Genomic DNA, 23,299 nt, shown 5'->3' on the forward strand with positions numbered 1-23,299 from the left:
TAACAGCTATTAACAGTTATCACCTTAAAAACCATCGGAGGAACCATAATGGCAAATGGAAATAAAGCACATGGTGATTACTTATTCTTTGCCATTCTCTTTGGCTGCAGCCACTTCCTGCTGCTTTTTTGATGACTACCTTCAGTTGGAATGTATTCTATCAACAAAAACAACTTTCCTCCTAGTGAAGTTACAGGGAATACCAAAATGCTTCCTTTTCAGGCTCTGATTGATAAAATGTTTTATATGCCACTTGGAAACTATTTTTGAGGAGTTATATTGTCATGGATTTTATTGTTTGATAAAATTGTCCTCCCTCTGCTGTTATTTTGCTCCTGGGCATTGGCTGTGGTAGTAGAGAGAGAAAAGGAGAAAAATAGGGTATGCTAGTTGATTTTTGACACTAAAGGGAGTCCACATCAACCATAGTTACAAGTAAGAACTTAATTCTGTCCATAATTCAAGATTATATAAAAGCAAAGTCTTCCGTACTTGCCTTGTGTTTTTCTCCGGGGCCACTTCTTTGATGTCCCCAAAGTCTTTTTGTTTTGTTTTGTTTTTCTCTCTATATGCTGCCACTAGTCCTGGATCACCACTAACTCCTTCTCCACCATTGGGCTTCACATCGTTTATGTAAAAAGATCTATTCTAAATTCACCTGAACTGAGCCTATATGTAAGGTGCTCACTGCTGTGACAAAGTGATTCTTTTAGTAGGTATTCAGAACCTATCCGTGCTCTTCCATCTTCTAGGGTCATTTTATTCTTCTGGAAAATGATTTTGTTTTCTGCTTTACCAAGGCAGTTGTCTTTGGCTTTGGTTTCATTGTCTTTGTCCCTCTACACTTCATAGCATTTCTTTGTTCTCAGAATTTTCTTCGTCATTTCCTCTCATTGATCATTTTTGCAGGTGTTGCATCTTCTGGTTTCCAAAGTTAAGTCTTTACCCACATCTTTACCTGCATCTTCTGCCCTCATGATCATTTCTCCCCTCTTGTTGGCTCTGTACCTGTTTCCTGCAGGCATGCCTTTGTTTCCTCTAGCCATCAAATATGCAGACAGTGAAATCTTGCAAAACCCTTATTTCTCTCTACCCACTGGGAACCTTGGGAAATTCCACATCTGATTAGTTTTCTCCGAAGAAGAAGGCAGTCAGGGGGCCCTCCCACACACCCTGGGTTTTTGATCACCTTTTCCTCACCTCTGTTTTCTCATTGTAATGTGACCACCTCTGTTATTGTAAAGCTGTAATCTGAAGAACCTTATGGGATATTTAATAACATAATTCAGTAACATTCTCATCCTACACCATTGCTCCTGCCTGCCTTCCTAAAGCTGCACTTTTGATTGGAAGAACACTGTGTTTTCTTGACTCTCTTCTCATTTCTTGTAATGTAGGGCCTCCTCTGTTAACTTCCTCTTTTCTTGGTGTTGTGCTTTCTCTCCTGTCTAAACCCTTTCTTTCTGAGACTGCATGTGACCAGTGTTGTTTAAATTATTAACTTAGTCTTTATCATGTCAAAAATATTGAAAAATTATTGACTCTATTCTTTAAGTTCAGAAAAGGTAGCTAAAGTTAGAATTAGTACAGAGCATTACACATTGTATGTATCACTCTATGGATTTATGCCTGAACTGGGAAACTTTTTAAAAAGCACTCATTATTTTCTCCTGTTTCACTAAGCTAATCTAATATTTTATTTATCTATCTATCTATCTATCTATCTATTTATTTAAAAGATTTTATTTATTCATGAGAGACAGAGATAGAGAGGCATAGGCAGAAGAGGAAGTAGGCTCCACGCAGGGATCCTCATGTGGGACTTGATCCCGAATCCCGGGATCATGCCCTGAGTCAAAGACAGACGCTCAACCGCTGAGCCACCCAGGTGTCCCTCTAATGTTTTATTAATAGCAAAAGTTAACTCTAGGCTTTTCATCAATATAGCTCTTTTGACTCCATCGTAACAGTGACGTTTGGTGGTTGGGTACTCTGATTCTTAACCACTCTGCTTTTTACCAGGAAAATCTGGGCATGTGTTGAGAGAATATGCATGAATTAGGAAAGGGACATGAACAGCATTAAACATGCATTTTAATGTTTTATGCTAATTTCTTTTGCACACTGGATAATGCTCATGTATTTAAAAGTTGGTATTACAAGAATAAGTTTGATATTTTATTCTGAAATAAACTTTAGTGGGGAGTGGTCCAAGATGGCATTTGGTATTATAAGGCGACATGCTGTTTTTAATAGAATTTGGGGAAGATTCGGGTTTTATCTGTGAAAAATAAGTTGTCACCCATAAACACTAGTTATGATTCTGTATGTATATAAGAAATTGGACAGTTATAGATAGCTATATGAAACAGTTAATTCACATTTCTTTTTCAAATGTATCCAGTAGTAAGACATGCACTAATACTTTTTTTCCAGGATAATGATATTTTGTTTTTCTTAACTGAAGTATAGTTGACACACAATATTACATTAGTTTCACATACAACATAGTATTTCAACAACTCTACATGTTATGCCATGCTTGTGACTAATATAGCTACCATCTGATGATACTGGTATTTCTACCAAAGTATATCGCCATTCTCAAATGATCTGTCTCATTTGACAGAAACAAATCATGATGGATAAAGGAAGGAATTTAGGAATGGAGGATGATTTGAACAATATAACAGGATAGGAGTGAAAACATCTCATACTGAAAGTGGGGGTGTGATTAGGGTTTTGAGGAACACGGAGTAGGCCCTGCTTGGGGGATTTCTTTTACAACCATAGCCAATTGCTGCTGTGACAGATGGTGCATGGTGCTGCCCCCACAGGAGGTTACCAGTAATCACCATACCTCCCACTCTTAGAGCCTAGGAAGTGGGTTGGCAACTTGGAATGCCACCTTGGAAAGTTTGCTGATACATGAGTATAAAATAGCATTTGTGTGATCAGGAGATAGAACTGAGAGCATTGGTTGACTGGGATGCCAAATACAGCTTGGTTAGAATGAGAGTGTACTGCGAGGAATAGGGTATTGACATTAGTTGGAGATGAACCCATTATCAGAACTTTTATTTGCCAAGACAAGAAACAGAAAGCCATTGCAACATTTTTAGATGAAGAGTAAAAAATTTAACATATACCTATATGACTGTAATAATATCTGTATTTGCTTGTATAATTTTTTTATGCAGAAAGTTTGAAACCATGGAGGAAAAAAACAATGGTTTTTCAAACCATAGAAATTAAAATTCTATCAAAATATGCTATCTTTTTTTGGATGGCAATGGTGATTGAGTAGGGGAGTGAAGTCTCCTGGTCTTTTCTTGTGTGGTGCTTGTAATTGATTATCTGTGTCAAGCAGAGGGCCACTGGTTACAGCTGAGAGGGAAATGTGATTTCAATGGTAATTAGGTTTTTCTAAAGCCCACAATTCTTTCAAGTCTATGGCAAGTCATGAAGTTGACTGAATCTTAGGCTGATTACAATGCATTTTTTTATTATAGTAAAGTAAGGTTTCAAAATGACGTACAAATGATAATATGTGTTGAAGGAGTGTGTTTTTTAAGTGGTGAGTTTAATGTAATTTGTTTAATAGAGACCTTGATTTTAGCTATAGATATTTATTTTATTATTTTTTGAAATATTTATGTGTTGAAGGAGTGTGTTTTTTAAATGGTGAGCTTAATGTAATTTGTTTAATAGAGGCATTGATTTTAACTATAGATATTTATTTTATTATTTTTTAAAAGTTACTTCATTTTTAATTCCCTTAATATTTTCTGTTTATAACCTGTTTTCATCTTGTAAATACCAACAGAAGGACCTGGTGGGGTAGCCAAGAGAAAAACTAAGGCTAAAGGTATTTTTTGTTTATCAAATTAGCCTTGAGTGAATCAAATTTAATGCTTGAAAATGCATGACATTTTCTAGATATGTTAATGCAGCTACTAATGCTAAACATTGCTTTTTAATTTGGGTTGCATCTTTGGCCAATAGTAGTTTTATCAAGACATCATTAAAGAATTTTTTGCCACAAACCTATAATTTTAAATATTTTCCTTTTTTATGGTGTCAAAACTTTTGTAACAGTCTTTAAATTAAAAACAGAGTAATATCATAATATTGTTATACTACATCTAAACTTACATCCAAACTTGCTATTATTGTCTAACCTAAACCTTTCTTAGTTTGAACTTTTTAATTATTGGGGAAAAAAAAAAGATGAATTCTTTACTGATTGATTTCATTTTTTCAAAAGCTCTGATGACACTCACTCTTAGAGCATAATAAAAGCCAGAGTAAGCACATTTAGTGTTTTCAGTGAAGTGAAAAATTTAGATTTATAATCTGGAGTACTGCATTTCATTGGTACAGAATTTGCTGTGTTTTGGTATTTTAATTCTTTAAAAATTGCTGTACCTGTCAACCATTATTTGTAGGCTAACAGCTTATTATTACAGCTTTAGTTTTTATATCCCTGTGGTTTTTCTTGTTCACATGTAAATATTTATATCCTTTAAAGGCAGGGGCAAGGGAGAAGTGCATTTTTTTTTTATAAACTTAAAATATTCTTTTGTGTTTAAGTGCTTAGCATATTGTTTTTAGTTTGTTTTTTGGTAAAACATTAACAGGTGAGACTTGACAATGTGACTTGCAGGGTTTTGTGATTTGTATTTCAATTTTAAGATTAGGGAATTTTAATGTTTTAACTTTGTATCCCATCTGAATAATTCCCAGCAGGAGAACTATTTTTACCATTTTATTCTTATGTCAATAATTATGAAATAAATGACCAATAGAGTATAATTTATACTTGATCTGGAGAGGCGAATCAAAAATTAAAAATTTAGTATTGTAAAATATTACAAGATCTGACTGCACAAGCGCTCTTGCAATGTCATTATCTGTGTCTACAGATATTATCTACATTATCTACAAACAGCACTGAAGTAGGTGAGGATTCGGACGCTTGATTCTTTATGAATGCTACTGCATATTTTTTATAAGGTTTTAATAAGATTTTCAGGAAGAACTGAGTAATAATTTGAGCTCTGTGAATTTTACATGATTTTGATGGGCATGAACATCTCTTCCACAATTTATTAAAGAAGTCTTTCATTTTCTTTGTTTCTGCTTAAATGCTATGTAATACAATAAACATCTTGCTTCTCTTAGGATTTTCTAATGAGAGCAAGAAGGTAAAATTCAAAGCTTTTGCTAGCAGCTTTATTAAACTTTATGTAAAATGGATTGAAAGCAGGGTCGGTCTCACACAAGATTTGGAATTACCTGTATGTTCCATTTAGTTGCCCTCTTGCGTATGAGCATGGATGGACAACATGTTGGCTTGAGTGGCTCTACATAAATTAACAGGAAAACATATTTAAAGGAATACTGATTTCATAATATTGAATATAAGCAGACAAGAATGTCTGCTTGTCATTTTAAGCACTATAGATAATGAATTTAATATTTCATACTCATGGACATTGTTTTTTTTTCTTACTTAGCTAAGAAAATTAAATGGTATTTACTTTTTCATCTATGCATTGTATTTGTTTTCAAGGCTTATAAGCACAAATATTTTAAGGACATAATTTTTTGCCAGAATTGAAAGTTCTTAAATTATCTTTGGATACTTGCAAATTTTGGAATTTTTTCCTTAATGTTGCCAGTGTTCCTTTAATTATGTCTTTATAATTGTGAAATGTGAGTTGTTAACACTGTGTAACGTTTATGTATGGACTCATTTTAATAATATTGCATGTTAGCCTTATTTTAAAACAAGTCACAATCTATTTCAAGCTGGAAAAATATGATGGCAAGTTTCTGGCATTTCTTTGGTAGCTGATACTTTGTAGAGGTTTTGCATCTGGTTTTAGCCAATGTAAAACTAGGGGATGAAAGTCCCATTCTGAATGAACATTTCATGTGTGTGGAGAGATAAAGACCATATATTTAACACTAAGTTACTGTCCTGTGAATTAAGAGATGCTTTCAATAAACTTTTTTTCCTTTGATTGGAAAACCTGAAAGTTAAAGAACTCACTAAAGAAGAGCTCAAGAAGGAAAAAGAGAAAACGGAATCAAGGAAGGAGAATAAGAACGAAGAGAGAAGAAAGGGGAAGAAAGAAAAAGAGGATGAGCGGAAGGATAAGAAAATTGCTGATGCAGATATATCCAGGAAAGAATCTCCAAAGGGTAAAAAGGACAGAGAGAAGGAGAATGTGGGCCTAGACAAAAGTGCTAAAGCCAAGGAAAGTAGGAAAAAGTCAACAAATGTAAAGGATGCTTCTAGTAAAACGGCATCCAGAGACAAAGATGACACAAAGGAAGGTAAAACCTCTAGCAAACACACACACTCAGCGAAGGGAAATAACCAGAAGAGGAAGAACTGAAAGCTCTAATACCATCATCCCAGGAAATGGTAATGTTCCTCATCACAATTTACTGCTATAGGGCAGAAAAAATGTAGTATCGCTCTGGTCGGGGAAGGTATGTCAAATAGCCATTGAGTGTATTTATTGGTGCTCAGTATGTAAAGGGTTTGAAATTTTAGATACACTGTCTCATGCCTCTCAGTTTAAAAGATGAAGCTTGTAAAAACCATGTAATAAAAATGTGATATAATAGCTTCTGTTTTTATTAATTTATTGATCATGTATCCAGATAAATGTATATACATGTAATATGAATTGTAATGTACTTATTAATCAATGGAATACTTTCACCAGGGTTAAATGTTAAGATTTTCCGTAGTGTGTATATGCAGAATGCCGTTCCAGTATGACAGATGGTTAGGTGACAGAGGTTTTCTTCTTTCTCCCTTTATGTGACCTTTGTCGTCTTTTCTCCTTTCCCTTCCTGCTTCCTTGCTTCCCTTTCTTCTTCACCTGGCTGTCTCCCTCTCCCCTTCTCTCTTCTTCCTCATCCTCTCTCTCCCCCTTCTTCAGGTTCTTCCCTGGATTCTCCTTTTCCTTCTCCCTCTCGTCCCCTACTAGGTTTCCCCTCCCCAGTCTTATTGGCTCTTTTACCTCCTCCTTCTGTCTGTGCCTCCTGGCTACCCACCCACCTCAAGAGCCTGCCCTCCCTCCCAACTGCTTTGGCCACTCATTGAATATTTTGTGTTTCTTGTGTGCTACACACACTGTTCTGAGAACTCTGGATACAGTCATGCATAAAAGAAAGAATTTGTCTTAGAAGAAGAGTTTTAGAACACTTTTATTGATATCGTCACAGATTCAGATGAGTTACAAAAGACTGTAAGTATTTCAAATTAGGATATACTTTAATCTTATATCCCACAGTTTTCCCATTATTTTGGTGGAGTGGCATATATTTTTCATATTTGTATGTATTATGGTTTACCATTTCTAAGGAGCTTGAAATTTGAGATCCAACTAGAGATCAGAACTCAATCAGAAAACATGTAATAAAATGAAATTTCAATAAGAATACATTTCTATTAATGGTTTGTGCTGTCCTGTGCATGAAGTCTTACATCTCTAATTGCGACTGTTGGTGAGATTCAGTTATGAATTGGAGAAGAGTGGCCTGATTTGTTATAACAAAATCAAAAGTGCTACAACAAAGGTTTTATTTTTAAAAAATAATTCTTCAGGGGCACCTGGGTGGCACAGTTGGTTAGGGATCCGACTCTTGGTTTTGGCTCAGATCATGATCTCAAGGTCATGAGATCGAGCGCCAGGTAGGCTCCACACTCAGTGGTGTCTGGTTGGGATTTCTTTCTCCCTCTCCCTCTGCCCCTTCCCACCGTGTGCTTTCTCTCTCCCCCTCAAGTGAATAAATAAATCTTAAAAAAATAATAAGTCTTCAGCTTTTCTGTGAAGAGCTTAAAAACGTAGGATTTGGCCTAATTGAAGTTATTTCAAATCAGAAATAAGCATTAATCGCCAGTGTTTCTAAAAGTATTGCGCACCATTTTCTTATGTGCTTGCACCTTTTCTGCTTAAAATCAAGCACTTGAACATTTAGTTGACAAGAATTCCAGATGACAAGAATTTCACAGCAAGGGGAAATCCTAGAGAATACCTAGTCTAGCTAATCCAGTCTCTTTATTTTATTTTTCAAAAACTATAGCCCAAAGAAATTGTAACATTTTAACTTGGGGTTTCCTGTGTCGAGTAGTCAGGGTTTTGTTGTTTTGTAGATTACTGGAACATTGTAAACCACAAAGGGAATTTTATGGCTCATTTGATTGGCAGATACAGGGGCTTTAGGTGAATAGATCCCAAATAAAGACCTGTCATCAGAGCTGTGTTTCTTCCTACTTCTTAAGTCTTGGCTCTGTTGATGCTTTTCCTTGACTTTATTCTATATGGAATTGTTACCACATCATGAAGTAGATGGCCCTCAGCAAGCCCCAGACACATCTTTCTATTTGAGGATTCCTAGTGCAAAGAGCCAGTTTTCTGGAATGGCTCTGGGAGAAAAGTCCCTAGGAGGATTGCAACCAGATTGCGTAGGCCTGGTGACCATTTGTGATCATTCTTGTGGTTGGGGATGGGTAAGTCCACCAGCCTGTCTCCTGTGCACAAAGCTTTGGGTGGGAGTTGGAATGGGTCCCGCTAAAACCATATGAAATGTTTCCCGCAGGGAAAAGGGTGTCAGGGTGGAGAAGAGGGAGGCTCTAACTAAGCACTGAACAGAACAAGAAGCAAAACAGATACAATACACGTAGAAGTTACAATATCTTAAAAAATATATCCTGATGTTAGATCTTGCTGTTGAGATTTTTTAATTGATCTTTTTAATGATTGATTTTTTAAATTTATGTACCAAATTTTAAGTGTTATCTTTTTCTATAGTTTTTTTTTTTTATTATTCCTTGAAGAAGCGCTGATAATTATATTTGCATTTACTAAGGACATTCTAATAGTTTCTACCTTGGCTTTTAAGGGACAAAAGTGATGTGGGATAAAATATATAAATGCTAAATTCTAAGAAAATGAGGGGAAGAACATCTTAGAATAACCTAATCAGCAAAAGCACGTCACATTTTCTATTGCTATTTGGTAAAGCAGTTGGAAATACTTCTGTTGTAGTTTTCCTTTGACTATCAGCTCAAGCATTAAATCGAAACATCTCTACTAAAAGCATTTAAGTAGATTTCAAGAGCTCTTACGAACTATTTTCTTTTCCTCCTTTTTTCTTTCCTTCCCTTTTTCCTCAGTAAATAAAAGGGTTCAGCTGAATTTATTGAAGCTGAGGTCACGCTTTATCTAATTGCATCGGCATTTACTATTCAACTAAAAACTTCGTGTGGGAGAAACTTTGCTCATGATTAATAGTTTATAAACTAAAAAAAAAAAATAGTTTATAAACTGTGCTTGCCCTCTGAGTTTTACTCACTTTTTCATTCAGAGTGTAGTAATTTCTATTTTCTCCTGCTTCATATTGTTATCTAAGAATAATTAAAACCAGAAAGCTTATTGCCCTTTTTAAAAAGTCATCTAAAAGAAAAGCAGGAATAAAAATTTCCTAATACAAAGTAATAGGAGTCAGAAGTCCCGAAATGTAAAAATAAGTTTGTCATATCACAAACAAAATTTTTCTTTAAGATACACTATGAGATGATACTTCATATTTTTAAAAAATGACATTACTGGCATAATTTTCCTTACCTTTTTTATGATAGTATTTCACGTGAGTAGCATGGTCACTGTAAAGATAAAGATGGTCTGTTTTATGAACATATCAGTTTTTCTAAGAATCTTTTTTTATTGTTTAAAATTTAGATGAGTTTTTTTTTTTGAAAAACTATCATTTTCTACATTTGTTGTGATGTGTCAGGCCTGTTTCATTTATCAAGGGCTTTGTGTGAATTTTAGTTCTTGATAACATCATTTGTAATAACCTGTTTGAAATCTTACTATTTTTTTTTTGCAAGATTTTTACTTGTGGGATATTTGCATTGTGTATAAGCATTTTTCTCAACATTTCATGGTAAGGGAGAGAATGATAAGTTGATATAAATCTGTCAGCATGAATGTTTGACCCAGGAGGATTCATCCAATAAGTAATTGGTTCATAGAAAATATTTTATAGTGTTATGACCTGCTTAGTATACAACTCTTACATTCAGAGGTTCTCAATCTGATTATTTGGATAACAAGGACTCCCTATATATATTTCATTTAAAAAAAAAACAGGTAAATGTCATACACAGGTCTGATTTTAATTTTAAATGTTTTAACTGTAGTGTCATTTTCTGTGAAATGGGTCTGGTGACTTAAGCTGCATCTCCTGGCTTGGGTTCCTTTCTTCTTTGTCCTCCACTATTCCTTCTCCTGGAATAACTCTCCATTGGTAACAATTCTCTAAATTGATAACTTAGATTATTTCACTATAAAAGGCATCTTGGAAATGCCAGTGTTCCTCATTTGTAAATTAAGATGATACATTTCCTTCATGTGGCTGTGAGAACTAGCTGGTGTTTGGATATGCATAAAGAGCTGGCACATTGTTCATTTCCCCCCTGTTCTATTTAAAGAGAAAGTTTTCATTCTTAAGAAACTAAAGGGTGGGTGTTATAGAGCAGATCTGTGTTTTTCTCATGGAAATCTTGGGTTTTTTTGTTGTTTTTTTGTTTTGTTTTGTTTTTTGTTTTTAAATCTTGTTTGAGGTCGTCTGAAAAGATCCTCAGGAACAGTCTTCAGCCTCAAGTCCTTCCTCCTCTGTTGGCCTGAAGATAAAAGCACAGGACCTAGATGTTTATTACCAGTTTGAATATCAATTTTACATAGAAACCAATTTTCACAAAAGCTTCAATATTGTAAGCCCTACAAAGCAGAAAGTTATCTGTTCTCCTTTTCTTTGTTCTCATTTCATACCTCATTTGGTTTCACTTTATGTGTATTTATCACTCTGCATTAGCATCTGTATATCATGGAGTTGTCATTTATTTCTTCCTTGCCTCAGACATCACCTCTCTTGTATATCCTAAGAGATTAGAGGAAGACATACACTTAAAGCTTTTGTGTTATTTTTGGTATGGTATAAATATCTGTGGGCTGCGTCATCTCTATTTTGCATTTATTGATCCATTCATCAAATATTCTGAGTATCTGCAGCATATTAGGCTGTACTAGGCACTGGAGATAGAAGTGACAAGGTGACTGCAGTCCCTACAGTGAAATGTAGCGAAATAAACAAGGGGTTGAGGAAGAAAATAATGAACCGGAGCCATCTATTACCGGCACTGCCCACTCTTCCGCTCTGCCTACAATGTGTTCCAGCTCATGTGGTGGGCTACCTTCCACCTCTGCTGCAGATCCAGCTGAGTCATCATGTCTACATGGACATTTTCTCCAATCCTCCCAGGTGGTGGGTCTGTGTGTCTTCCATTTATCATGCTCATCACTTTGCTTCCTTTCCTGGATATTTGCCGGACTGTGATTTACGTCAGTACCTATCCTAGCAACAGAGAATAATAGGCACTCAATATATGTTTACTGAATGATGAACATATAAAACACAGATCATTTAAAAATATTTCAGATCTGTATGTACTATTGAGTAATATTAAAAAGAAAACAATCTTTAAAGAAGGAAGCAGGTGTTTCTGCAGTTATTGCAGTATGCTATAACCACCTTGGAGGCTGCTGATAGCTGTGTTCATGTCGTATGTGTGGAGGGAAAGTGGTAAATTTGTTTTTTTTTTTAGAAGAATTGAAGGGAAAAATTATTTTGTGGAAAAGATGTATGTACTTAATTTAATAATCAAATATAAATGTACATTTAATAATTCTTGAAACCCTTCTAAGGAGATAATTTTATCCCCTTTCCAACTTGTGGAAGGCAAAGCGGCGTCAGTGGTAATGTGTTCAAGATGGGATTCAGATGGAATTCACCGGCAGCCCTCTTGGTTCACAAACCTGAGCTCCTGTACACCATCTCATGTTGCAGATGTTCAGACAAGTCCACTGCATTCCAGTCTTTGTGGAGACCCTTCAGTGGTCCTGAAACCCGGGCTCTTAGCAACCCTTTTGGCAGTTTTACTCTTCCTGCAATCTGTCTCTCTTGGGTCGTGTGAAGGTGCTTTGAATCTGGAATGGCTCTTACTGTATATCATGGGGCAGCTCTTTTAATTCTGGCAGAACTTTGACAGGGCTGCAGTTGGGATATCTGCTAGGATCTGTATTTGCTGATGATACAAGCAAGGAGCAACAGTGAGGGTTAGTGTGGTCAATCAGTGTGTGCATCTTTCTGTTTTATTGATTTTCTGGAATATTTTTCAACTTCATGTACCTGTTAGGGTTATTCTTGGGGTATATTGATTTATACTGTTAGACTACTTGCATTTGAAGCAGCAGCAGTCCTGAGCTCTTCCCTTTTGAATAACAGCAGCTGGAGTAACCTGGGGAGGTAAGATCAAAATTTTCTTCCATGTGTGCACTACCAAATCAGTAAGCCAAAGATTGATAAACCAGTTTTTTTTTAAGATTTTATTTGTTCATGAGAGACAGGGAGAGAGGCAGAGATATTGGCAGAGGGAGAAACAGGTTCCCTGTGAGGAGCGGGATATGGGACTTGATTCTAGGACCCCGGGATCACGATCTGACCTGAAGGCAGCCGCTCAACCATTCATTGAGCCACCCAGGCACACCAATAAACCAGTTTTTGAAAATGTCTTGGCTCTTATGGGCTAAGTACATGAAGTCCTACTTGTAGTTCTTTCCCAGATTTTGTCGAGAAAGTGGTGTGTGTAGAATTCTTATAAAAAATGAATCCTTTATTTCTAGTCAGAGGGAATAGTTCCATGATCCAGTGGCCCCAGGACCTCTCTGTTTCTCATGCCCTCACTCCTTTTTTCTAGCTGCTTCTGTCACCTGGTTCTTCCTCACTCCCAGCACTTTGCTCTTGCCCTTGTCCCAGAGCAGCTGAGGAATTTGTACTTGCTGGCCCAGAGCCTTACCTGGAGCGTTCTTCCCCAGTGCAAGTTATAGGGCCCCTGGTTTCCTTCAGGAATCTTGTTCACATTTCATCAGTGAGACCTTTCTTCATCAGTTCACTGTAGAAGCCTGTCCTGTTTCCCTGATGGCCAGGCTCTCCCTGTCCCATATCTTCCCCATTTAGTATACACTAAATATTTCATGTTTCTTATTTTTTAAGTTGTTCCTTCCCTGTGAGAGGTAGGGTTTTTCCGTGTTCATTTTCGTAGAACAGTGCCTTGCATTGGTAGATGCTTAATAGTTGCTGAGTGAATGAATGCCATATGCAATTTAGTAAGTTTTAAATTGCTACATGTGGATGGGAAGAAAATACCTGTGTTTCCCATTGCTGTCAGGTATAGTGGGGTAGCAGTGAAAGAAGTAAGCTAATATTGGACTAAAGTGACTGTGTCAGATAATCAAGTTTGCTGTATGAATGGTTGACTTAAAAAGTGTTCATATCACTTTTTTATAACTTCTTCCATTTTTAATTAAAATGGTAGGAAAAATTATATGGTTATTGAATGCAGACATTTTTAAAAATTTCCTCATTTTTCTGATGTGCCCAAAGAACTAAAAGCAAGGTATGTTTTAAGACAATTAATTGATTTTTCAAATCATACAAGGGCTGTTGTGATTGACTTGCAACTTTCATTCAACACTAGATAATTACTTTCAGGCATTGTGGTTATCCTGTTACTTTTGCTAGTTTAGGAATGGAAGTGGTTTCTGGATTTAACTCTTAAAGCTGAAAGAGAGAATTGCTGAAAGCTTCTGCTTCCAGCAAAGACTTCCAAGTCTAAGAGAAGCAGAGCAAAAGGTGATTCTTTGCTTCTGGACATTCTCTGGTCCAAAAGGAGCTTGAAGTGGGGGGAGCCCCAGTTGTCAGCATGAGGGTGAAGCTACTGCTGAGAGCAAGCCCACCCATCTCTGCACTCCTTGTGAGATTAGCCAGTAAATTTCCTTTTCACTTGAGTGTAAGTTGGTGTTTTGTTGCATGTAGCCCCAGGAACATCAAGACTGATGACCTTAGTTTCATAACGTAATTTTGAATATTTTCAGTGTTCCCTCTTTGCCATTTGTACCTTATAATAAATCCAATCTGAAAGCCTTTCCCTTGATGACTAATTGACCTTATGTGTATTTTTTTGTGTAATTCTTACTTTTGCCTTAAAATCTTATATGAGACCTGGATTTACCACTCTTTCCTGAGGAACACTTTATTCATGGACTAAAGTAGATTTGGGTGGCAGTATATACTTTCCCAACACATCACAATGAAAACTTATAAAGGGCTAATTCTTCCATATGGCTTATCAAACTAATAAGAATTAGTCTAGAATGTGGTGTTGTGTGTGTGTGTGTGTGTGTGTGTGTTTAATTTTCAAAGTTAATAGGGATCTAGGGGAGGAGATGTGTTAATATCATCTCCAACTTCTTTGAGGTCTACAGTATCGTTTATTTTTTGTGATTATTTAACCTCTGGAAAATAGCTGTGCCCAGGTTTCAATAAATTTACAATTCAACTGCACTTTGGACAGAAAAGAAAAGTGCTCAGTATTTTCTCTCGTTATATGCTTTTGCTTTCTCCTCTGGTTTTACAATTTCAATTTTAGAGACAAATGACTCCAGCTGATACAGAGAAAGCTGACAGGAGAACCATATGTCTAAATATTGGTATGCTAGTAGTTTTCAAGCACTTCTCACATCAAAAATTGTTTTCAAATGAAACTTCTCAAAATCTAATAAGAATGGGATTTTCAGGGAGTTTAAATCTTTATTGTTTGATGGGGAAATATTTCACTGCTTATTGAACCCATGGAGCATAATTTGAAAACCTGCTACCTAGAGGATTAGTGAAGAATGACTCTGTAAGTTTTCATCCAAACTGAGCTATTTTTGAGGAAGAAATACGATTCCAACACACGGACAGAACCTGGGACTGCCCCAGTTAAATGAGGCTCAGAGCTCTGTAGTGGTGGATGCTGGTGCATAGATCTGAATCTCTTTGGTAATAGTCACAAGAAACTGATACGAGTCCCTTTTCCCACCTTTACAGCCGTTAGCTTCTCTCTTGCAGCTAAGGAGCACTGGTCCTACAGAGGATCTCAGCAGCCACTGAATCCAGCAGAGTAACCATATCATTGGGTGTGTTCAGCCCTTGAGCAAGTGTTTACTGGGTACCTGGTATGTGCCAGGCGTTTTCTGAGGTGCTGAGAGTTCAAAGATCCATGAAACAATTCAGAAAGTTTACCCTGTTCATTCAGCAGAACGTAGCAATGCATAGTTTCATACCCATTCTCTTAACAATCGAGAGGCTCAAGAATGGCTTCAGTAAATGGGAAGGAGCATGGGAGTTTTCAGGCCTGAATTTGGAATTTGAAATGTAATAGGTTTTATTAATAAAGCCTTCATCTCTACCTGTCACCCCCTGAGATCGAACTACGTTTCGGATCCGTGGTTGTGTATTATCCCTTTGGAATCTACATTATAGTTAGAAGTCACTATATAGTTAGGAATAGAACACAGCTGTGTCCATTGGTGTTTGTTTTAATAGTATTAGGTTTTTTATGTAAATGGTGTGGAAGATAAGTAACTAAATATAAGTGATGAGGTAGGATCCTGTGTATCTCTGTGTCACTCTTTCTGGGATTGGGGAGAAGATTGGAATGTGTTTTTGCCAATGAGAGAAGAATGAAGGGAACAGTCAGGAAAAATATAAACAATCAAAGAGAAGTAAAAGACCTGGAGAATTTTGCAGATACGATAGCATATGTATGTTAAGAATGATATGAAGTGCTGAAGAGTAGAAAAATGCTTCTCGATTCTATTTTGACCTTTCCACTGTAGGCTACTGACATGCCCTGCACAACACATCTCTAGTAACACTTGTTGGTACAAGATTCTCGCTGGGGGTAGTTAAGAGCCAGGGGTTGGTGAATGGAACCCACAGACTCTGGAACCAAGTTAAGCTTTCTAAAACAGTTGTATTTAGTTGAGGATGTATTTTAATGTTCTTTATATAAAACATCAGAGAAATAATTTAGTCTACTAGATTTTTAGACTGATTTTGACTTTAAAATCAGCTTTCATGTTCACTTACTCTAGATGTTTTATAGTCCTTAAGACATTAAAAAACAACAAACCACACCTTTGTTTTCATGTCTTTTAGCTCTTTATAGAACAGTATGATCATAAGTGGTATCTTTAGAAGATTATAACTAGTTACATATGATTTGTTCTCATTTTTAACTATAGTTTTCAAGAAGAACAGGTAATTATATATCAATCAAAATATGGCATGCAAACAAAATTCAGGTGTATCTTAGTTGTTTTACTGCTGGATTCGGAGCTCAAGCAGCAATTAATCACTTCTGAACACGGGCCTGACCTCATACTGAACTTCTTTTGGCAAGTTCAGGCATGACTCTATTTTAGAGATTTGGGAACGTTTAGGCAATGATTTTTTTATTTTATTTTATTGTTTTTAAATGAAAGGTTAACTTAGGTAAAAAGACGTTCAAGGCCCACGTGAAGTTACAGAGCAACCAGTTTTCCTAGTTCAGTTTTTAAGCACATCCACATTTTCATATAATACGAAGTCTTGGAAACTGAATTCCTTGCACAATTGATGAAGTATTCAAGCATATTGTTTTTCCTGGTTTAATATGTCAAAAAAAGAAAGAAAAAAACTTAAGTTAACTTTGTGAATAAAAATGCAGGCCTTAAAGAAAGATCTGCTTCAAAGCCAACAGTCCCACCGGAAGAAGCTGAGCCATACCCTTGGCTGGAGGAGCAGGTTATTGAGGATTCAGGTAAGCTCTCCTGACTTCTGGCTGGAGCCTCTGCCTACCAGCTATCCGATTTGCAGTTTCCAGAATCATGTTTTACCCGTAATTTGTCATGATGTTTACAGAATATTTAACTTAAAATAATTAGTATTTAATATATTTAATATTTAAAGTATCTTTTTCTTCTGAGATTTTGGAGTGAACTTATGTGTTTTCTAGTGAAACTACACAGGATAATTTTAATTTCTGAGCTCAAGAATCAAGGGCACAGAGGAGATGATGCTGCAGTTAGGAACATCATGAACTAAATGCGAGGTTTCTGGACTCCAGTTCCAGAACCTCTTGCAGTGAAAGTACAGTTAGATATGTATGCTAGTATGGTCATCGTCTGTTCCACTAACAGAGGAGGCTTACTGGGCTCCCAGTCTTTTTAGTACAAAAGTCTCCTTTCTATATCAGAGACTTCCCACACCTCCACAGGATGCTGGAGGAGGCCTGTTCTGTATCCACATAAACTCAGATGAATTCCACTATCTCCTTAGTCACCCAAGGCCCTGTGACCCACAGAAGGAAAACTCCTAAAATCGGTGAATAAATTGACAAATAAAATCTGCATCTATTACTCTCACTTCCTGTTTGTACTGTGATATTTATTGCAAAGTATTATTCAATTGCTGCACATTTTTTCATTTACCAAATCACTCTCCAAAATTTGGTTTCATTTTGCCACCTATTGGAAGTGTTTGGTATGACACTACATATTTACTGGCAACGAAAGTACTTTGGCTGATTTTATTATCACTGTATGAATAATATTTGATTTTATTTTCTCCCTTTTAAGATCAATATGCTGCTTGGATTTTTTTTTATTTGTTTGAAACATAATCCCAGGATTTACTGTCTCCCTTCTGTTCCTTTATAATACCATAACTCTGGAGCAAAAGAGCTTTTTTTTTTTTAAGTTTTGTAATTTAAATGCATATTTGGATTTAGCGTCTCAAACATTGCACTAAATAAATTTATCATTGAGAAATCTTTTTTTCAACCTAATACCTACTCTGAAATGTGCCATTTGCTCCTGCTCTCCTTTTTCTGTTTTGTTGATACTACTACACATTAACTGATAACTTGTCCTTCTAAATCCAACAGTTCATTATCAACTCAGATCCTTTTTAACTTCTTGGCAATATCTGGTTTAGTTTAAATGTTGCCTTTTCAACCTTTCTCTTATCTAGGAGTTTGGCTTCTTCATCTTCTCTACCTATTCTACAAACCTAGGTACAATATCTCTTCATTTCAACACAATAAAATAAGCCCCCTCTTGGTCCCTGTAGTACTTTCTATTTGCCCTCCAGTTCCTGTCCTGGTACTAGCCAGATTTTTGAAAAAAGAATCTATAGTTGCTTTCTTTGCCTTATTTTTCAGTCAGTTTTTAACTCATTGCAATCTAGCTTCTGCCTCTACTAATCTTCCTCAGAGGAAAGGAAGAACATCACAGATTCATGGAAAGATGAAACAGTGTAGTGGACTTACCAAGTTCAAAGCCAGTGCTGGTAGCTGACATGTGAGGGCTAGATGGTGGAAGGCTTATTCTGTTGTAAGGAGCTTAGATTTTCGTCTGTTTGGGCAGAGGAAGCCATTAAAGGGTTAAGCAGAGGAGCAGCATGCCATCCACTTCAGTTACTAATATTAGATTCTCTATGGATGGTGCTGTCAGCAGTCGTAAAACTAGGAATTGCTTAGGAAGCTGTCATGGGTATTGTGAGAGATGAGGAGGGAAGAATGGAGATTGGCAGGCTCTTCTGTAATTATATGCAAATATGTATAAAAATGGTTTGTGACATACAAACATCTGTAAAAATAGAAGGCACTTTTTGTGCTTCAGGAATGGTTTTTTTAATGTGATTGGCCTTAACATGTTCTTAAACTTTTTTCCTACCTGAAGTTCAAATGAACTTACTCTGCTTTTATCATTGAGGATTGACTTGTCAGTGTAACTAACTGATGTCGTTGGCATTATTTCATGTGACAGCATTCAGGATACTAAGTCTAGCATTACTTCAATGTACTGAACATGGATGTTTGTTAAACAGAAAATTTATCATTTTGTCAATGTCATTGTAGCTTCCTGTTTGTTTTGTGATGTTGCAACAAACCTGCTAAGCTGATAAACACCTCAGTGTTGTTGAAATGTTGTTATTGATATTGTTGATTTTTGTAATTTATACCTCTTTGAATCTGTGGATCTGACTATCAAATGGGTTTCTCCAAAGCTGAAAGGGCTGTCAGTTATAATAGAGGATCTTCTACTCAACTTTGGGGAGTAGTCAGCCAATCCCAACCCTCTCAGTTTTCACACCAGCCAGGTGGCCCTTTCCTCTATCAGGGAAGAGAGTGATCCACCTTGTAGCTTAATGCATTTTGGCTTCATCTTCTACATTTTAATCTTTATTTCCCAGTACTTCCCTTTCTGAAAGCTTTGCCCATCCCATTTTCCTTTTTCTCTCATTATTGTGAATTGTGTTAATTAGAAACCGAAATAATTTTGCTCTGTGAGGTTTTTGTTAAATTTATGTCTGCTGCCAAAATAAAACCAATCTTAAATATTTACTGTGTCAACATAGGAAAAAAAAGTGCTAAGCTGATGTGAAAAGGTAGCATATAGTTTGGTGAACCAAATACATTTGTTTGAATGTGTGTACATGGATGTCATGTTTCATGTTCTCCATTAATATCTAGATTTTTTTTCTACTTGGTAATGTTTTGTCATCATTTTAGGACCTCAGAACACTGAAGATGAAGTACAAGAAGTACAAATTGAGTCCCTTCTCCATGAGGCAGTATACACAGAACATGGTATGATTTAAAATCCATTTTCTTGTGCACTGCTTGCTGAAATAATGGTTAATGACACAAAGTGACTTGGATATTATTTTTAAATTTAGATAATAATTGAGTGGGTGTTTTAATTATTAGAGGACAAGTATTTCTGAAAGAGCACTAGACTTGTTTTATATTTCCCCACCTTACTGTTAAGGAACGTATTGCATAGAAATAATAAAGAAATGGTAAGAATAAATGAGAATAAACAAGTTAAGACCAAGGCTATATCAAGAACAGATGGCAAGAAAAGGGAGGAGGAAAATAGAACACAAGCAAGCAAGCTGTAATGGGCTATCTGGATGCTATTGTCAGCCTAAGCCTGCTGCATACTTGGGTGGTCGCCAAAGCATAGAGGAAAACTTTTAATTATGTCAATCATGTTACCAGAGAGGAAATGCTGTCTACTTAGAGAATAGAAAACATTTTCTCAGCTCTTAACTTCTAAAGCATTTCTAATATATGCAGTTCTGTACAGAGAATATTAAATGATACTTTGAAAACCCATGTTTTAAGATTTTATGAGACTGTTTCTTGTAACATCCCTCGATAAAAGCAGAGAGCCTAACCCCAAGATGTAACTCACAAAGGGATTTCAAAGGCAGAACACGTGGTATCCTGATATGCCTAATGGTTTGGCAAAGATAGTCCTAAAAGAAAAAATTATGTTTCTTAAAAACAAATGGGATTCTCTGTCATTGAAATTGCTTTAGCAGGCCTGCTAAACTAAGACTCAGTCTTAGATGTTTTGGGGGTCATGTATAAAGCACCCCATCCAGCTCTATCTGTGCTCTGCTGGGGAGACCAGCTGCGGCTAAGCTGTAGGTTTTTGCCATTGGCTGTTTAGCGTCTAGGAACCCAGGTCCTTTCATTACCAGTTCTGCTCAGCTAGGGGAGCCACTTCACCAGATCGTGCATTTGCCTTTCTCTGCAAGTAGCAAGCATAAGCTTTCCCTCCTACATCTTTTACCTTTAACCTAACACAAGGATGATACACCACTCTAAATAAGTGATTGCCATATAATGAGGTCAGTGCCGTAACGGTGAAATGTAACGGCTCTGTGGGCCTGGTGTAGAGTCTGGGGTTAGGAAAGCCTCCTTAGAAGAGGTGACTTTCTGCCTTCGTAGCTGAACAATGGCGTCATACTGCACTAGGCAAGTGTTGTTTCGAGAAGGTTCTAAGCAAAAGGCAAAGGGCATGGCATGTGCAAAATCCCAGAGGACAAGAGGATCCGAGAGTAGATCAGGGTGGGTGGCCCGTAAAGTACATAGGGGTAAAGTGTTGGTACTTGATTCACAGAGTAACCGGAACCAGTGGAGGGTGCCAGGGGTGCTGCCTTCTGTCTGCAGCATGAACACAAGTGGAGGGAGTATGCTGCGGGGAGATGAGATGGGAGGCTGTACTGGTGATCCAAGTGGGTCATGATGGTCAGTCGAACTGAATTTAGCCAAGGTGGGGAGAGAGAAGCATGGGCAGATATGGTAGACGTTTGGGTGGGTGGGTGTAGGAAGCCAGATAGAAGGGGAAGACATCAAGTCTAGCATCCTTGGGTTTCTGGCCACAAGCCTTCCTCTTCTTTATTTAGAAATTCACAGCAGCTGTGGCTTTAAATGTTATTTGTGTTGCTTCTGAGTGTGTATGTGCAGCCCCATCTTGTCCGAGCTCCTGGTTTATCCGCTGCCTGTTGATGTCCATGTTTTGTGGGTATCTGAGACTCAAAATGTACTTCAAACAGAATTCTTGACTCCTTTGCATTTCATAGCTCTTCCTCCACTCCTTAAAATTTGGCTTTTATTGTATGTTTTTATATGTTAGGTCATGGTCTCCTCTCTACTTAGTAGCTGAAGCTAAAAACCTGGGGGTTTTCCTTACTTTCTGTCTCCTCTTCTTGCCTCATGTAACCCACGGGCAGGTCCTGCCGATTTAGCCTCCAGCATGTACCTGGATGGCAGGGTGGCAGCATCACCATCCCCTCCTGCATGACGGCTACAACAGCATCCAGTTGGGTCTGCATTTGATGTGCCTTGTGTAGAGCTGGTCTTTTTCTTTTTTTTCCCCTCAGTCACTTTCCTCTAGCTCAAACAACCTTCTCTCTTTTCCTTGTAATTGCCAAGTCTGTCTGCCTCAGGGCCTTTGTACTTGTTATATCTTGCGTGTGTGTGTGTGTGTGTGTTCCAGTCTTCACATCTTAACCGACTAAGTGGCCTCCGTGACCACTATCTCTATGGTAGACTATCCACAGCATTCTGTTTCACTATTGTGTTTCAGGCCCTGTAGCTACCACGGACTAGCTGTGCGGCATCAGCTGAGTCTCTCAAGTTCCTTGTCCTTTGAAGGGGGGGATAATAGTACTTACTTCCTTGGGTTACTGTAATGGCTGCAGAGGGCTTGGCATTGCCTCAGACATAGCCTTCAGGGGACTGTTTTGCTCATACCAGGCTGTCACTGACTGAGCAAGGGAGACTCACAGATAATGTGGGATGTTTGGTTGGTTTCCCTACAGAAAACAGAGACTTTCCATTACCTAGCGGTGGCTGAGAACTAAATCCTGCTCACATGAAAACCATAAAGTTGCATTGGAGAACATACTATGGCTAGAAGGAATATGGAAAGGGGGGTAAGGCAAAATCAGTGACAGAAATTAGACTTGGTGTCTGGTTTGCTGATGAGCAGAAAATCTGAAATGAGGAGAAACGATGTAGCAGGCTGTGATGAAAAGACAGAAAACAGATACATAGTGTGGCAGTAATGAGCCCACGTAGTTCAGTACCCGTGGAGAGCATCACTATGCCATACTAAAGGTGAGGGAAGGAAGCCTTCCAGTGTGTGAGGAGAGTCCAGTGGCAGCAGAAATAGCAATATCTGTACAATGATGATGAAGGTGGTAAGAATGATACAACATGAACAATAACACTTAAATTCTTATTCTGGGCAAGGCAGCTTTCCAAGTGCTTTAATCCTCCTAACACTGCTATAAGTAGGCACTCTTATTATTTCCTTTTTATAGAAGAAAAATCCTTGACACCAGGTAGACATGTGACTTCTCCAGGGTCACACAGCTGGTGTGGAAAAACTAAATCTGGAGCCATACATTCCAGACCTCACACTCCTAACCACTTCACTGCCCTGTGAATGCAGCTAAGTCACTTGGCTTGTTTAGAGTGTTATGTATGGGACCTACTCTGCTTGAAGCCATATCAAGTTACTTTTGGGAGAATTTTTTACACCGTTAATGACCAGCTAAACCATATTGCAGAGGGATAATGTAGCATATCCAACATCTACACAAAAGAAGCAGAATAGTTCAATATATCATAAAAATGGTCTCAGAAGAGAAAAATGGGCATTTCTGCATAACTTATAGGCTAGACACAGCAATATTTAGATGCAAAGTAAAGTAACATGGGTGGCCAATGTAGATGACCTAGCATATAGCTTAGAGAGGTATCTAGCTCTTCTTTGCAATAGAACCTCCATATAGAGTTAAGATTGTTACATGGAGTTTTATGCCACTTCTCAATAAGAGGTCATAAGTGATCTCTAACCTTGTGATAATTGAAGAGGCAAATATATTAATAATTATAAACTTATTTATTCATTCCTTAAATATTTATTGAGCATTTCCTATCGCTAAGCATGGCCCTAGGTGCTGGGCATACATAGTA

At 37.2% G+C, this 23,299-nt stretch overlaps 1 protein-coding gene across 4 annotated transcripts in view; it reads left to right on the forward strand.

The window, feature by feature from the left end:
- The window catches only part of ASPH (aspartate beta-hydroxylase), a 211,590-nt gene that overhangs the window by 49,702 nt on the left and 138,589 nt on the right, over positions 1 to 23,299 (forward strand). For 2 of the 4 annotated variants that reach the window (XM_055318404.1, XM_055318405.1), the window contains exons 4-5: positions 3,827 to 3,868; positions 6,046 to 7,464. In XM_055318404.1, coding sequence (XP_055174379.1) covers positions 3,827 to 3,868; positions 6,046 to 6,407 — 404 coding nt within the window. In that variant the 3' untranslated portion in view covers positions 6,408 to 7,464. Of the gene's footprint in view, positions 1 to 3,826; positions 3,869 to 6,045; positions 7,465 to 16,684; positions 16,778 to 19,531; positions 19,610 to 23,299 lie in introns of those variants that run through there. The other 2 variants (XM_055318402.1, XM_055318403.1) reach the window with 1 other exon arrangement.

The sequence above is a fragment of the Nyctereutes procyonoides genome, unplaced genomic scaffold (assembly GCF_905146905.1).
Source record: "Nyctereutes procyonoides isolate TBG_1078 unplaced genomic scaffold, NYPRO_anot_genome, whole genome shotgun sequence".
NCBI lineage: Eukaryota > Metazoa > Chordata > Mammalia > Carnivora > Canidae > Nyctereutes > Nyctereutes procyonoides.